The sequence below is a fragment of the Eleutherodactylus coqui genome, chromosome 3 (assembly GCF_035609145.1).
Source record: "Eleutherodactylus coqui strain aEleCoq1 chromosome 3, aEleCoq1.hap1, whole genome shotgun sequence".
Lineage (NCBI taxonomy): Eukaryota > Metazoa > Chordata > Amphibia > Anura > Eleutherodactylidae > Eleutherodactylus > Eleutherodactylus coqui.
Genome location: NC_089839.1, coordinates 121,519,755 through 121,535,702, shown reverse-complemented (window position 1 = coordinate 121,535,702; position 15,948 = coordinate 121,519,755). Strand labels below are relative to the sequence as shown.

At 50.9% G+C, this 15,948-nt stretch overlaps 1 protein-coding gene across 1 annotated transcript in view; it reads left to right on the top strand.

Moving 5' to 3' along the window:
* KMO (kynurenine 3-monooxygenase) overlaps nucleotides 1-15,948 on the top strand; it is an 848,456-nt gene that overhangs the window by 458,085 nt on the left and 374,423 nt on the right. Inside the window, exon 10 of the mRNA XM_066594875.1 lies at nucleotides 14,723-14,870. Within this exon, the coding sequence (XP_066450972.1) occupies nucleotides 14,723-14,870 (148 nt within the window). The remainder of the gene's footprint in view (nucleotides 1-14,722; nucleotides 14,871-15,948) is intronic.

Here is a 15,948-nt window from a genome sequence, read left to right as displayed (position 1 = left end):
GCAGGGCCACAGCAAATAATCCTCCAACTGTTCCCCACTGCACCTCCTTGCAGCAAGCCTCCGTGCTGAGGGCTAGGGGTTCGAAGGTCTGGAGGTTTTTTATTGAGAGCGCGGACGACCGACGAACAGTGGTGTACAACCTGTGCTGCACCAAGATCAGCAGGGGAGCCATCACTACCAGCCTCACCACCACCAGCATGTACAGGCATATGATGGCCAAGCACCCCACAAGGTAGGACGTAGCCATTCACTGCCTCCGTGTCACACCATTGCCTCTTTCCCTGTGCCCTAACCTGCCACACAGATCCAATCCCCCTCCCAGGACACAAGCACGAGTGCCTCCTGGCCTGCACCCACACCCTTAACTCCACGGTCCTCCGCCAATGTGTCCCAGCACAGCGTTCAGCTGTTGCTAGCCCAAGGATTGGAACGCAAGTGGAAATACGTGGCCACCTACCCGCATGCACAACCTGGAGATGCTGCCATATAGGCTAGTAGAAACAGAGGCTTTCCGCAACCTGATGGCGGCGGCCATCCCTCGATACTCTGTCCCCAGCCGCCACTATTTTTCCCACTGCGCTGTCTCTGCCCTGCACCAGCACGTTTTACGAAACATAAACCGTGCCCTCACCAACGTGGTTACTGAGAAGGTCCACTTAACCACTGACATGTGGACAAGTGCTGGCAGGCAGGGACACTACAGCTCCCTGACAGCACATTGGGTTTACTTGGGGGAGGCTGGGACCAAGTCTGACCCTGGGTCCGCTCACGGGCTACCCACACTGAGGATTGCGGGTCCTACCTCGGTGATGGTTTCTCGCCTTCAGTAGGTAGCTCGAGGCCCTGCAGCACTGCCGTGGGGAAGCGTCAGCCATAAGTACGAATAGCAACAAAACAAATTTAAAAAACAAAAAAAATGAAATAAATTGTATGATCACGAATGCACGAAGTCTGATCGGTAAAGTGGGCGAGCTTGAAGCGAGAATGACTGATGAAAACTATGATATGGTCGGAATTACTGAAACATGGCTTGATGATAAGTGCGATTGGGCGGTGAATTTGCAGGGGTACAATCTCTTCAGAAGAGACCGAAGGAACCAGAAAGGGGGAGGGGTATGTCTGTACGTCAAATCGAACTTGAAGCCGAGGCTACGGGAGGATATAGGGGTAGGAGACGAACAGGTGGAATCTCTGTGGGTAGAAATACAGGGAGGAAAAAACAACAAAATCCTGATAGGGGTCTTCTATCGACCACCAAAAGCAACAGCAGAAACTGAAGACTTACTACTAAGGCAGATAGAGGAGGTGTCAAAACGAAACGAAGTAATTATCATGGGGGACTTTAATTACCCAGATATAACATGGGAGAACGAAACCTGCAAATCTCACAGGGGTGATAAGTTCTTGAGAGTAATTAAAGACAATTACCTGAACCAACTTGTGCAGGAACCAACAAGAGGGAAAGCCATTCTGGACCTAGTGCTAACTAACAAACCGGAACGTATAAAGGGGGTGCAGGTTGAGGGGCACTTGGGGAACAGCGACCACAATATAATCAACTTCCAGCTGTCAATCAATAGGATGCCTTATCAAGGAGTGACAAAGAAACTAAACTTTAGTAAAGCAAAATTTGATGAGCTTAGAACTACTATCGGTAACATTAATTGGGACAACATCCTCAAAAATATCAGTACGGAGGAAAAATGGGAAAAGTTCAAAAGGATCCTAATCGCCTCATGTGAGCAGTTCATTCCCTTCAAAAATAAAAGTAACTCAGCTAAAAGGAAACCAATGTGGCTTGACAAGACGGTACGAGGGGCAATAAACGAAAAGAAGAAAGCGTTCAAACTACTAAAGCAACAAGGCAGCGAAGAAGCGCTAAAATCATACAGGGAAAAAAACAAAATATGCAAAGATACGATTAAAACTGCCAAGGAGGAAGCGGAAAGACGGATCGCAAAAGAGAGCAGAAACAACCCGAAGCTATTTTTCAACTACATAAACAGCAAAAGGATTTGCAGGGAGAGCGCTGGCCCTTTAAAAAACAATGCAGGAGAAATCATTGATGATGACGAAGGGAAAGCAAATTTAATAAACAGTTTCTTCTCAAGTGTGTTCACCAAAGAAAAGGAAATGCCACACGAGGTGCAGGGGAATAAAACGAACCCCTCACAAAATATCTCATACCTAACGCAGGAGGAGGTGCGGAAGCGTCTAAAGAAAACTAAAATTGATAAATCACCGGGCCCTGATGGATTACACCCAAGGATACTAAAGGAACTAAGTGACGAGATAGCTAGGCCGCTATACCTTATATTTCTAGACACTATCAAGACCGGAGTAGTACCATTGGACTGGCGCATTGCCAACGTGGTTCCAATTTACAAAAAAGGGAGCAAAAGTGAGCCTGGTAACTACAGGCCAGTAAGTCTCACTTCAGTAACGGGAAAAATTTTCGAGGGGATTCTGAGAGACGCCATCGATAAGTACCTCAAGGAGATTAAGGGAATAACTCCTCACCAGCATGGATTCATGAAGGGTCGCTCATGTCAGACAAATCTGATCAGTTTCTACGATGAAGTAAGCTCTAAGCTGGACCAGGGAGAATCTATTGATCTTGTATATCTGGACTTCTCTAAAGCCTTTGACACCGTGCCACATAATAGGCTAATATACAAAATGAGGCAGCTCGGACTGGGCGAAAACGTGTGTAAGTGGGTAAAAAATTGGCTCAACGATAGAAAGCAGAGGGTGGTAATAAATGGTTCGTACTCTGATTGGACCACAGTCGCTAGCGGGGTGCCACAGGGTTCAGTATTAGGCCCCACTCTGTTCAACATATTTATTAATGACCTGATAGAGGGGCTGCACAGCAAAATATCAATATTTGCAGATGACACAAAATTATACAATGTAATTAATGCAACGGAGGACAATGTGCGGCTACAAACGGACCTGGATAAGCTGGGGGCTTGGGCAGAAAAATGGCAAATGAAGTTCAATGTTGAAAAATGTAAGACTATGCACATGGGCAAGAGGAACGGATGTCACAAATATTCACTTAATGGGGTACCACTAGGGAAAAGTGATATGGAAAAGGATCTGGGGGTATTAGTGGATAATAGACTAAACTGGAGTAACCAATGCCAGTCAGCCGCTGCAAAGGCAAATAAAGTCTTGGGGTGCATCAAAAGAGGAATAGGGGCGAAGGACGAGAACATCATCCTCCCACTATATAAGGCACTTGTCAGACCTCACATGGAATACTGCGTACAATTCTGGACACCGGTGCTCAGGAAAGATGTCACAGTGCTTGAGGGGGTTCAAAGAAGAGCGACTAAACTAATACATGGAATGACGGGACTGGAATACCCAGAGAGGCTATCAAAATTGGGACTATTTACTCTAGAAAAAAGAAGGTTAAGAGGCGACCAAATAACCATGTATAAGTACATGAGGGGACAATACAAGGATCTCTCCCGCGATCTGTTTACACCCAGGACCACGACGGTAACAAGAGGACATCCGCTACGATTAGAGGAAAGTAGGTTTCATCACCAACACAGAAAGGGGTTCTTTACTGTAAGAGCAGTTAGACTGTGGAACTCTCTACCGGAGGAAGTGGTGATGGCAAAATCCATAGAGGAGTTTAAAAGGGGACTTGATGTCTTTCTGGAGAAGAAGGATATTACAGGATATAAATATTAGGTTAAGTGTCAATCCTGGTATATAGGCAGGTAGGAACTATTAGGAGTTGATCCAGGGAACAGTCTGATTGCCATTAGGGAGTCGGGAAGGAATTTTTTCCCCAAAAGGGCTAATTGACTTCTGGCCCTGGGGTTTTTTGCCTTCCTCTGGATCAACACAGTAGGATAGACAGGCTGGACTAGATGGACAATGTCTTCATTCGGCCTTACATACTATGTTACTATGTTACTATGTCAGCAGGCTGTGCTGAAACTTCTGAGCTTAGGTAACAAGAGGCACACCACCCAAGAGCTGTTACAGGGTTTGGTGGAGCAGACAGATCATCATCGCTGATGAACCTCCAACCAGGCATGGTCGTGTGTGACAAAGGGTTTAACCTGGTGGTGGCTCTGCAGCTTGGCAGTCTAAGACACGTGCCATGCCTGGCCCACGTGTTCAATCTGGTGGTTCAGCGCTTTCTGAAAAACTACCCCATTTGTCTGACCTGCTCAGCAAGGTGCGTCATGTGTGCGCATTTCCGAAAGTCCACCAAAGATGCTGCTACCCTCAGGGCACTGCAACATCACTTCCAGCTGCCAGGGCACCGACTGTTGTGTGACGTGCCCACGCGCTGGAATTCAATGTTGAACATGTTGGCCAGGCTTTACGAGCAGCGTAGGGCCATTGTAGAATACCAGCTGCAACATGGCTGTCGGAGTGGAAGTCAGCCTCCGCAGTTCTTCACAGAGGAGTGGGTATCGATGCCTTGCATCAGTCAGGTCCTGGGAAACTTTGAGGAGTCTACACAAATGGTGAGCGGCGATGCAGCCATTATCACTGTAACCATCCCGCTGCTTTGCCTGCTGAGAAGGTCCCTGCCCAGCATTAAGGCCGACGCTTTGCGGATAGAACAGGAGATGTAGGGATGACAATACGTCGCTTTATAGCCAGACCACCCTCATGCCTGATTCTCAGCGCGTATTGGAGGAGGGGGAGGAGGTGGGGGTAGAGACTGCTGCCCACACTGCAGAGGGTACCCATGCTACTTCCTTCACACCTGTTCAGCGTGTATGGGCTAAAGAGGAGGAGGAGACTGAGAGTCGTCCTCCTAGTGAGGAAAGCGATGTGTTGTGTACTGGGACTCTGGCACACATGGCTGACTTCATGCTAAGCTGCCTTTCCCGTGACCCTCGCATTAGATGCATTCTGGCCAACACAGATTATTGGGTGTTCACTAGAGATGAGCGAGCGTACTCATCCGAGCTTGATGCTCGTTCGATTATTAGGGTACTCGAGATGCTCGTTACTCGAGACGAGCACCATGCGGTACTCGAGTCAATTCCATTTCCTTCCCTGAAAGTTTTGCGCCATTTTCTGGCCAATAGACATGCAGGGAAGGCATTACAACTTCCTCCTGTGATGTTCCAGCCCTATCCCACCCCCTGCAGTGAGTGGCTGGCGAGATCAAGTGACCCCTGAGTATTTAAAGTGGGCCCGCCCGGGGGCGTGGCCAAGCAGCCAAGCTGACTGGTCGCATGTAAGAAGGGCTCCTGCTCTAACCGACCAAACAGCAATCCTGTACCCATCCTAAGGACTCCCAACCCCGGTATAACAACTCCGGAGGAGAGGGGAAAGAGGCCAGACATTAAAAAGCAGCTCCTGGAGAATGTGCAGCGGCAGCAGCGCCGATGGGAGACCCGAGAAGCGGAGGGTGCCGCCATTCCACAGCACGAGGTACCAGCCAGCCGGCAAGCCCCAGATCCGGTGTTGCACGCAGCAGAAGGAAGGGAGGAGGAGACCCGGACCGCCGGCGACACCGCAGAGCACCGCAGTACCCACACGGCACCCACAGTAAGAGCGAGCATGTGGAGCCGCGGCCACCGCCGCCATCTTGTGGGAAGACCATCGGCCGGCGAGCAACCGCCGAAGCCCGGCGCAAACACCCCCCCCCCCTGCGAGCTGACACAGAGAGGGAAGGAGCCGGACACCCGGTGAGGCACCTGCAGTACCAGCGGCTATAACGACGCCAGCGGCGGACCCGCGGCCCCGCGATTGATACAGCCGTCGGCCTGTTAACGGAGCCGACAGACCCTAAAGTGGAAAAGCTGAGCAGAGAGGGTGCGCAGAGACCCCCTTACCAGAGGAGAAAGGTAACACCAGGAACGGCAACCAGTTGAGTGCTGGGGGGAAGGGGCAGCAGCCACTACATCCTATATAAACCAGAGCCCAGGAACAGAGCCCCCCCTCCCCACCATACCCAGGGAAGAGGTCACAGAAGCAGCCGCAGAATACCCCCAATAGAGGGAAAGGGTGGCACAGATCCTGCAGAAGACCCCCCCCCCCCCCCCCGCAGGCAGCGGCAAATAATCACCGCTAATAAAGCGTAACAGCCAGACGAAACAGGGGCGAAGCACCATATATACAAGCCCTGCGCCACATATAATTGATACACAAGCCATAAAAAGGGCACTTCAGTGGACACTTCAGTATCTAACACCACAAACTAGAGACAAAGCAACCGAGCACGCCACCAAACACTCCTGAGAGGGCAGCATGGGGCCTACCAGGCAAAATGCAACAGCTGATAAATTGAAGGCGTTCGCTAGAAATGAAACTCGTAAGGACCCAGGCTCCGACCCTACACCATCGGCCCCAGGGGGCTCACCCCCCCCCCCCTGACAAAAAACACCAACTCAAGCCCAGCGGAGGGGACAGTCCAAACCCGACAACAACTGTCCGAGCAGCTGTTAACCACAATCCAAACTTCTACGACTACTCTTACCAGTAAAATCGACGAAGTTAAAATGGATGTAAGCCTCCTTAGACAAGACCTCCAAAACCTGAGAGAAAGAGTCACAAACACGGAAGACAGAATATCCACACTAGATGATACCGTCTCCCCAATGTCAGCTGCAATAAGAGACCTCACACAAAAAGCCGACTACTAGAGACAAAAAGCGGACGACCTTGAAAACCGTTTGAGACGCAATAATCTGCGCATAGTCGGCCTCCCAGAACGAACCGAGTGGCAGAGACCCGAAGAATTCCTAGAGAAATGAATTTGCGAACTTCTTCCCAAGGCTGACCTATCACAAATCTTTGTTATTGAACGAGCCCACCGAGTGCCAATGAAGCCGCCCATACCTGGGGCCCCACCCAGACCTCTACTAGCAAGACTACTCAATTCCCGTGACAGAGATATTATTCTGCAAGCCGCCAGAAAAGGAGGACCCCTACGCCACAACAACGCCACAGTATCCATCTTCCCGGATTTCTCGGCAGACCTCCAAAAACAAAGAGCGTCATTCATCAGCGTTAAAAGGCAACTTCGAGATTTACAGCTCCCGTATTCCATGGTGTATCCAGCACGACTGTGAGTGATCGACGAAGAACGCACCCGTTTCTTCACCTCACCATCCAAAGCAGAAGAATGGTTAACCACTAGAGATGAGCGAGCACCAAAATGCTCGGGTGCTCGTTACTCGAGACAAACTTTTCGCGATGCTCGAGGGTTCGTTTCCACTAATGAACCCCATTGAAGTCAATGGGCGACTCGAGCATTTTTGTATATCGCCGATGCTCGCTAAGGTTTTCATTTGTGGAAATCTGGGCAATTCAAGAAAGTGATGGGAACGACACAGCAACGGATAGGGCAGGCAAGGGGCTACATGTTGGGCTGCATCTTAAGTTCCCAGGTCCCACTATTAAGCCACAATAGCGGCAAGAGTGCCCCCCCCCCCTCACAACAATTTGTACTTCTGAAAAACCCTCATTAGCAAAGCATACCTTAGCTAAGCACCACACTACCACCAACAAAGCACAATCACTGCCTGCATGACACTCCGCTGCCACTTCTCCTGGGTTACATGCTGCCCAACCCCCCCCCCCCCCGCACGACCCAGTGTCCACAGCGCACACCAAAGTGTCCCTGCGCAGCCTTCAGCTGCCCTCATGCCACACGCTGGCCTCATAGCCACACCACCCTTATGTCTATTTATAAGTTCGTCTGCCATGAGGAGGAACCGCAGGCACACACTGCAGAGGGTTGGCACGGCCAGGCAGCGACCCTCTTTAAAAGGGGCGGGGCGATAGCCCATAATGCTGTACAGAAGCAATGAGAAATCCAATCCTGTGCCACCTCGATCAGGAGCTGCACACGTGGGCATAGCAATGGGGAACCCATGTGCCACACACTATTCATTCTGTCAAGGTGTCTGCATGCCCCAGTCAGACCGGGGCTTTTTATAAATAGTCACAGGCAGGTACAACTCCGCAATGGGAATTCCGTGTGCACCCTTAGCATGGGTGGCTCCCTGGAACCCACCTGCTGTACATAAATGTATCCCATTGCAGTGCCCAGCACAGCTGAGGTAACGTCAGCTTTAATGCAGGTGGGCTTTGGCCCACACTGCATGCCCCAGTCAGACTGGGATTCTTTAGAAGTGGACACATGCAGTTACAACTCCGTGTGGACCGACAGCATGGGTGGGTCCGAGAAAGCCACTGGCGGTACATAAATAAATCCCATTGCATTGCCCATCACAGCTGAGGTAACGTCATGTTCAGGTTTGATGCAGGTGGGCTTCGGCCCATACTGCATGCCCCAGTCAGACTGGGGTTCTTTAGAAGTGGACACATGCAGTTACAACTCCGTGTGGACCGACAGCATGGGTGGGTCCCAGGAAGCCACCGGCGGTACATAAATATATCCCATTGCATTGCCCATCACAGCTGAGGTAACGTCCGATTAAATGCAGGTGGTCTTCGGCCCACACTGCATGCCCCAGTCTGACCGGGGTTTTTAATACATAGACACTGGCAGGTACAAATCCCTAATGTGAAGTCCCTGTGGACCCACAGCATGGGTGGCTCCCTGGAACTCATCGGCGGTACATAAATGTATCCCATTGCAGTGCCCTGCTCAGCAGAGCTAACGTCACATACAATACAGGTGTGCTTCGGCCCACAGTGCATGCCCCAGTCAGACTGGTAATATGCACCTTAACAGTAACCGCGTTGGTGGGAATGTGGTGGCGACTGCGGACCTAGTAGCGCGGTTTTATTTAGTTGGTTTTCGGAATGTGGCCAGGATTAAGTGGACCGTGGCGGGGGGATGGTGGGTGGGCTCTCTTGTTGTGTCGGTAAAGGTGAAATTCTTGGACTGCCACCAGACGGACCAATGCAAAGGAATTTGCCAAGAATGATTTCATTGTTGGAGGAGGAGGGGGATGTTTTTAGGCACTACGTGTCCTCTCCACGTGTCCGTGGTTATATGCACCTTAACAGTAACCGCGTTGGTGGGAAATGGCCTCGCCACCATCATGTCTTTGGGAAGCCTCCGTTTCCACACCCCAGTGACATAGCATTAGCAGCGGTATAGGTAGAGCCCAGAATTAGTAACATTTCAGCGGTAGCATTAGAGACAGGCCCCAGTAACATATCACTAGCAGCATTATAGGGGGAGCACAGTATTAGTTCCATTGCAGTAGTAGTAGCAGTCCAGACAGGCCCCAGTAACAATTCCGAAGCAGCAGTATAGGGGGAGCACAGAATTAGTTCAATTTCAGTAGTAGTAGCAGTCAAGACAGGCCACAGTAACATTCCCGTTGCAGGCAAAGCCCATAAAAATTACCAGGATTACACTGTAGGCGAGGGCCCCCAAAAATTGGTGTACCAACAGTACTAATGTACCTCAGAAAAATTGCCCATGCCCAACCAAGAGGGCAGGTGAAACCCATTAATCGCTTTGGTTACTGTGGCTTAATTTGTAACTAGGCCTGTAGGCAGCCCAGTTAAAATAAAAATTGGTTCAGGTGAAAGTTTCAATGCTTTATTGAATTGAGAATTGAAACGTATAAACATTGTTTACAAAAGTTATATGACTAAGCCTTGTGGGCCTAAGAAAAATTGCCCGTTCGGCGTGATTACGTGAGGTTTCAGGAGGAGGAGCAGGAGGAGGAGGATGAATATAATACACAGATTGATGAAGCTAAAAGGTCCCCGTTTTGGATGAGGATACAGAACGATGCTTGCATCCGCGGGTGCAGCCTACGTATTGTTTAGGTACCGCTGCTGTCCGCTGGTGGAGAAGAGAAGTCTGGGGAAATCCAGGCTTTGTTCATCTTTATGAGTGTAAGCCTGTCGGCACTGTCAGTTCACACGCGGGTACACTTATCCGTGATGATTCCCCCAGCCACACTAAACACCCTCTCTGACAAGACGCTAGCCGCAGGACAAGCAAGCACCTCCAGGACATACAGCGCGAGTTCAGACCACGTGTCCAGCTTCGACACCCAGTAGTTGTAGGGAGCAGAGGCGTCACGGAGGACGGTCGTGCGATCGGCTACGTACTCCCTCACCATCCTTTTACAGTGCTCCCGCCGACTCAGCCTTGACTGGGGAGCGGTGACAGAGTCTTGCTGGGGAGCCATAAAGCTGGCAAAGGCCTTGGAGAGTGTTCCCCTGCCTGTGCTGTACATGCTGCCTGATCTCCGCGCCTCCCCTGCTACCTGGCCCTCGGAACTGCGCCTTCTGCCACTAGCGCTGTCGGATGGGAATTTTACCATCAGTTTGTCCGCCAGGGTCCTGTGGTAAAGCATCACTCTCGAACCCCTTTCCTCTTCGGATATGAGAGTGGAAAGGTTCTCCTTATACCGTGGGTCAAGCAGTGTGTACACCCAGTAATCCGTAGTGGCCAGAATGCGTGTAACGTGAGGGTCACGAGAAAGGCATCCTAACATGAAGTCCACCATGTGTGCCAGCGTACCTGTACGCAACACATGGCTGTCCTCACTAGGAAGATCACTTTTAGGATCCTCCTTCTCCTCCTCCTCCCCCTCAGGCCATACACGCTGAAAGGATGACAGGCAAGCAGCATGGGTACCCTCAGCAGTGGGCCAAGCTGTCTCTTCCCCCTCCTCCTCATGCTCCTCCCCTCCTCCTCCTCCTCCTCCTCAACCCACTCAAGATATAGACATGAGGGTGCTCTGACTATCCAGTGACATACTGTCTTCCCCCGCCTCCGTTTCCGAGCGCAAAGCGTCTGCCTTTATGCTTTGCAGGGAACTTCTCAAGAGGCATAGCAGAGGAATGGTGACGCTAATGATTGCAGCATCGCCGCTCACCATCTGGGTAGACTCCTCAAAGTTTCCAAGGACCTGGCAGATGTCTGCCAACCAGGCCCACTCTTCTGTAAAGAATTGAGGAGGCTGACTCCCACTACGCCGCCCATGTTGGAGTTGGTATTCCACTATAGCTCTACGCTGCTCATAGAGCCTGGCCAACATGTGGAGCGTAGAGTTCCACCGTGTGGGCACGTCGCACAGCAGTCGGTGCACTGGCAGATTAAACCGATGTTGCAGGGTCCACAGGGTGGCAGCGTCCGTCTTGGACTTGCGGAAATGTGCGCTGAGCCGGCGCACCTTTCCGAGCAGGTCTGACAAGCATGGGTAGCTTTTCAGAAAGCGCTGAACCACCAAATTAAAGACGTGGGCCAGGCATGGCACGTGCGTGAGGCTGCCGAGCTGCAGAGCCGCCACCAGGTTACGGCTGCTGTCACACACAACCATGCCCAGTTGGAGGCTCAGCGGCGAAAGCCAGCGGTCGGTCTGCTCTGTCAGACCCTGCAGCAGTCCGTGTGCCGTGTGCCTCTTCTCTCCTAAGCTGAGTAGTTTCAGCACGGCCTGCTGACGCTTGCCCACCGCTGTGCTGCCACGCCGCGCGACACCGACTGCTGGCGACGTGCTGCTGCTGACACATCTTGATTGCGAGACAGAGGTTGCGTAGGAGGAGGAGGAGGGTTGTTTAGTGGAGGAAGCATACACCGCCGCAGATACCAGCACCGAGCTGGGACCCGCAATTCTGGGGTGGGTAGGACGTGAGCGGTCCCAGGCTCTGACTCGGTCCCAGCCTCCACTAAATTCACCCAATGTGCCGTCAGGGAGATATAGTTGCCCTACCCGCCTGTGCTTGTCCACGTGTCCGTTGTTAAGTGGACCTTGGCAGTAACCGCGTTGGTGAGGGCGCGTACAATGTTGCGGGAGACGTGGTCATGCAGGGCTGGGACGGCACATCGGGAAAAGTAGTGGCGACTGAGAACCGAGTAGCGCGGGGCCGCCGCCGCCATCATGTTTTTGAAAGCCTCCGTTTCCACAAGCCTATACGGCAGCATCTCCAGGCTGATCAATTTGGCTATGTGCACGTTTAATGCTTGAGCGTACGGGTGCGTGGCAGTGTACTTGCGCTTGAGCTCAAACAGTTGCGCTATCGATGGTTGGACGCTGCGCTGAGAGACATTGCTGGATGGGGCCGAGGACAGCGGAGGTGAGGGTGTGGGTGCAGGCCGGGAGACGGTCGTGCCTGTGTCCTGAGAGGGGGGTTGGATCTCAGTGGCAGGTTGGGGCACTGGGGGAGAGTCAGTGGTGCAAACCGGAGGCGGTGAACGGCCTTCGTCCCACCTTATGGGGTCCTTGGCCATCATATGCCTGCGCATGCTGGTGGTGGTGAGGCTGGTGGTGGTGGCTCCCCGGCTGATCTTGGCGCGACAAACCTTGCACACCACAGTTCGTCGGTCGTCTGCACTCTCAGTGAAAAACTGCCACACCTTTGAGCACCTCTGCCTCTGCTGGGTGGCATGGCGCGAGGGGGCGCTTTGGGAAACAGTTGGTGGATTATTCGGTCTGGCCCTGCCTCTACCCCTGGCCACCGCACTGCCTCTTCCAACCTGCCCTGCTGCTGCACTTGCCTCCCCCTCTGAAGACCTGTCCTCAGTAGGCTTAGCATACCAGGTGGGGTCAGTCACCTCATCGTCCAGCTGCTCTTCCTCCGAATCCTCTGTGCGCTCCTCCCTCGGACTTACTGTCCTTACTACTACCTCACTGATAGACAACTGTGTCTCATCGTCATCGTCCTCCTCACCCACTGAAAGCTCTTGAGACAGTTGCCGGAAGTCCCCAGCCTCATCCCCCGGACCCCGGGAACTTTCCAAAGGTTGGGCATCGGTCACGATAAACTCCTCTGGTGGGAGAGGAACCATTGCTGCCCAATCTGTGCAGGGGCCCGAGAACAGTTCCTGGGAGTCTGCCTGGTCCTCAGAATGTGTCATTTTCATGGACTGCTGGATGCACTTTCTGCCATCCATGACAGGACCTGCTTACACTGCTCATTTTCTAATAAAAGTCTACAGCATGGACCCATTAATTGTGAGATGAATCTGGGGACCCCTGAAACTTGCCTCTCTCCTAATCCCGCAGCAGTCCGCTGTGATACACCTGGATCAGGAGCTCGGCCTGTGCCCAAACCCTGACTTGGGCCTCCGCGCCCGCGTCCACGTCCTCTAGGCCTACCCCTACCCCTCAGCATGGTGTATTACGAGTAGAGCAGAAACAGAACGCTGTAATTAAATGTGCCGCTTATTGGCCTGTGGTTGGAGGCTGACTTCGCTTACGGAACGCACAGCAGAGCCAGGAAACAATTTTGCTCATGCCTGTAGTGAGACGTAGGTGCGTAGGACTGAGTTAGTGGAATTCACAGCGCAGAAGCAGTCAAGTGGCCAAAGGGCAGTGGTAGGCCTTAAATATTTTGCTTCAATTTGTTTAAATGGTGAGCTGTAACACCAAACAGATACTGTATGCAGCGTATATTATGTATACTGTTTCCCTCTGGGGCTATGACGGCGGTGATGTAACGGGCACAGCAGAGCCAGGAAACAATTTTGCGCACGCCTGTAGTGAGACGTAGATGCGTAGGACTGAGTTAGTGGAATTCACAGCGCAGAAGCAGTCAAGTGGCCAAAGGGCAGTGGTAGGCCTTAAGTATTTTGCTTCAATTTGTTTAAATGGTGAGCTGTAACACCAGACAGATACTGTATGCAGCGTATATTATGTATACTGTTTCCCTCTGGCGCTTTGATGGCGGTGATGTAATGGGCACAGCAGAGCCAGGAAACAATTTTGCGCACGCCTGTAGTGAGGCGTAGGCCTGAGCTAGTGGAATTCACAGCACAGAAGCAGTCAAGTGGCCAAAGGGCAGTGGTAGGCCTTAAGTATTTTGCTTCAATTTTTTTAAATGGTGAGCTGAAACACCAGAGAGATACTGTATGCAGCGTATATATTGTATACTGTTCCCCTCTGGCGCTATGACGGCGGTGATGTAACGGGCACAGCAGAGCCAGGAAATAATTTTGCGCAAGCCTGCTGTAACGCTTTGCTGCGTATTAATTAGGACTACTACCCCCAGCAGACACGCAGTACACTGAAGACGGTCATAGGCAGCCCAAAGATAGTATTTTTCCCCAATTTTTTTGAAAAAGCCCACTGCCTATATAGACAGTATATGTCTTTCACCTTTCCCACTGTCCCTGCCTCACCAGTACTGCCCCTATACTCTGTACAATGACTGCAGACTGAGGACGCAATGGTCTGCACGCCCGATATACCAAAAAAAAAAATGTGCAACACTGCACAAAGCAGCCTCCACAGCACTGCACACGGTTAGATGTGGCCCTAAGAAGGACCGTTGGGGTTCTTGAAGCCTAAAATACTCCTAACACTCTCCCTATAGCAGCAGCAGCATCAGCAGCACTTTCCCTGATCTCTGTCAGAATGCATGCGTGGCGAGCCACGGGCGGGCAGATTTTAATACTCGGGTGACACCTGATCTCCCCAGCCACTCACTGCAGGGGGGTGGTATAGGGCTGGAACGTCACAGGAGGAAGTTGTAATGCCTTCCATGTCTTTCTATTGGCCAGAAAAGTGCGCTAATGTCTCAGAGATGAAAGTGAAAGTAACTCGAACATCGCGTGGTGCTCGTCTCGAGTAACGAGCATCTCGAACACCCTAATACTCGAACGAGCATCAAGCTCGGACGAGTACGCTCGCTCATCTCTACCCTTAATGTCTTTTTTACATTGTTGTGGTAAGTAATAAGGGGGTTATCCAATTTTGAACATTGCTTCTACAAATGCCAGGTTTTTCATAGTTTGTTGTTATATGCAGCTGTTAATTATCTAATGTTCTCTTTCCCTCATTTCCATTAGAGCCAACTTGAAAAGAGACTTTTTCCTGCTGCCACCACAAGGCTTGATCTCTGTTAAATGTTCAATGTTTTGCTTGGACAGTAAATGGATGCTAATGGGTGATGCAGCCCATGCTGTTGTGCCTTTTTACGGACAAGGAATGAATGCTGTAAGTTATATAGCAAAATAATACATTTAGCAGAACATCTTTCATACATGTTCTATTTTTCTGCATATTTGTGCACCAATAGGAGTCAATGGGTGGTATGCAAATGCGCATACAGTGCACATGGAAATGCGTGAAATGCTGCGTAATTCCACTGGAAAAAGAACATATCTTGAACTAATTAGCCATTTCAATTGATGGATATATTTGCCGCGTGCAAATGAACATGCCCTGCACGCAGAAAAAGTACAGTGCAATATGCCAACACACAAGAAACCTTGTTCATAGCACAAAAATGTTGCGCTAAGGCCTCATGTCCACGGAATGGAAAGCCCACAGCAGAATTCCAACCTGCCTGTGTACCTCTCTTCTGCTGGGACATCTGTACTGTGGATGGTCCGCCCGGCTCGCTGTCGGACATGCGCAGTACAGTTTTTTTTTTTTTTTTAATCTCCTGCTTTCCCTCGGGATCTGCAGCCCGTCCACAATGTCAGCTGTGGGCGGGCAACGGATCGCATGGCTTCTATTGACTTTAATGAAAGCTGTCTGTGCAGGAACTGTACAGAAATGGAGCATATTGCGATTTATTTTCTGGACCAAAAGGTCCACAAAACAAATCTACATGCTTTAATTAATTTGCAGACGCCCATGCTTTCCCATGGAACCTCCATCCTAGGCTGTTCCTCCGCCCCGGCTCAAAAGCAACTGTGTCACACCCAGACTTTTTTTTACCAAACATTCTCAGGTGCAACTTAATCATTACCTGGGTATAACAAACTCGTCTCCGCTATAGCCATCCCCCCAAACTCCCCATCATACCTAAGTAACAGTAACCACTAACACATTAAGTTGGGTTAAATTTGGCCACAGCAGCCATATTTATTAACAAACAACATTAAACATTACAAACATTTTCTGACCCAAGATAGTATAACCCAGGGGGAAATCCTCGGAGCCCTGAAACTTCTGTCACCTCACCCCTGCCGCCTGTCGCAATCTAACCGATTTGGGCAACCTATTTCCTGAACCACGTCTGCCGCCGCAATCCAATAGACTTGGGGGGTCCAACACACACCAACTA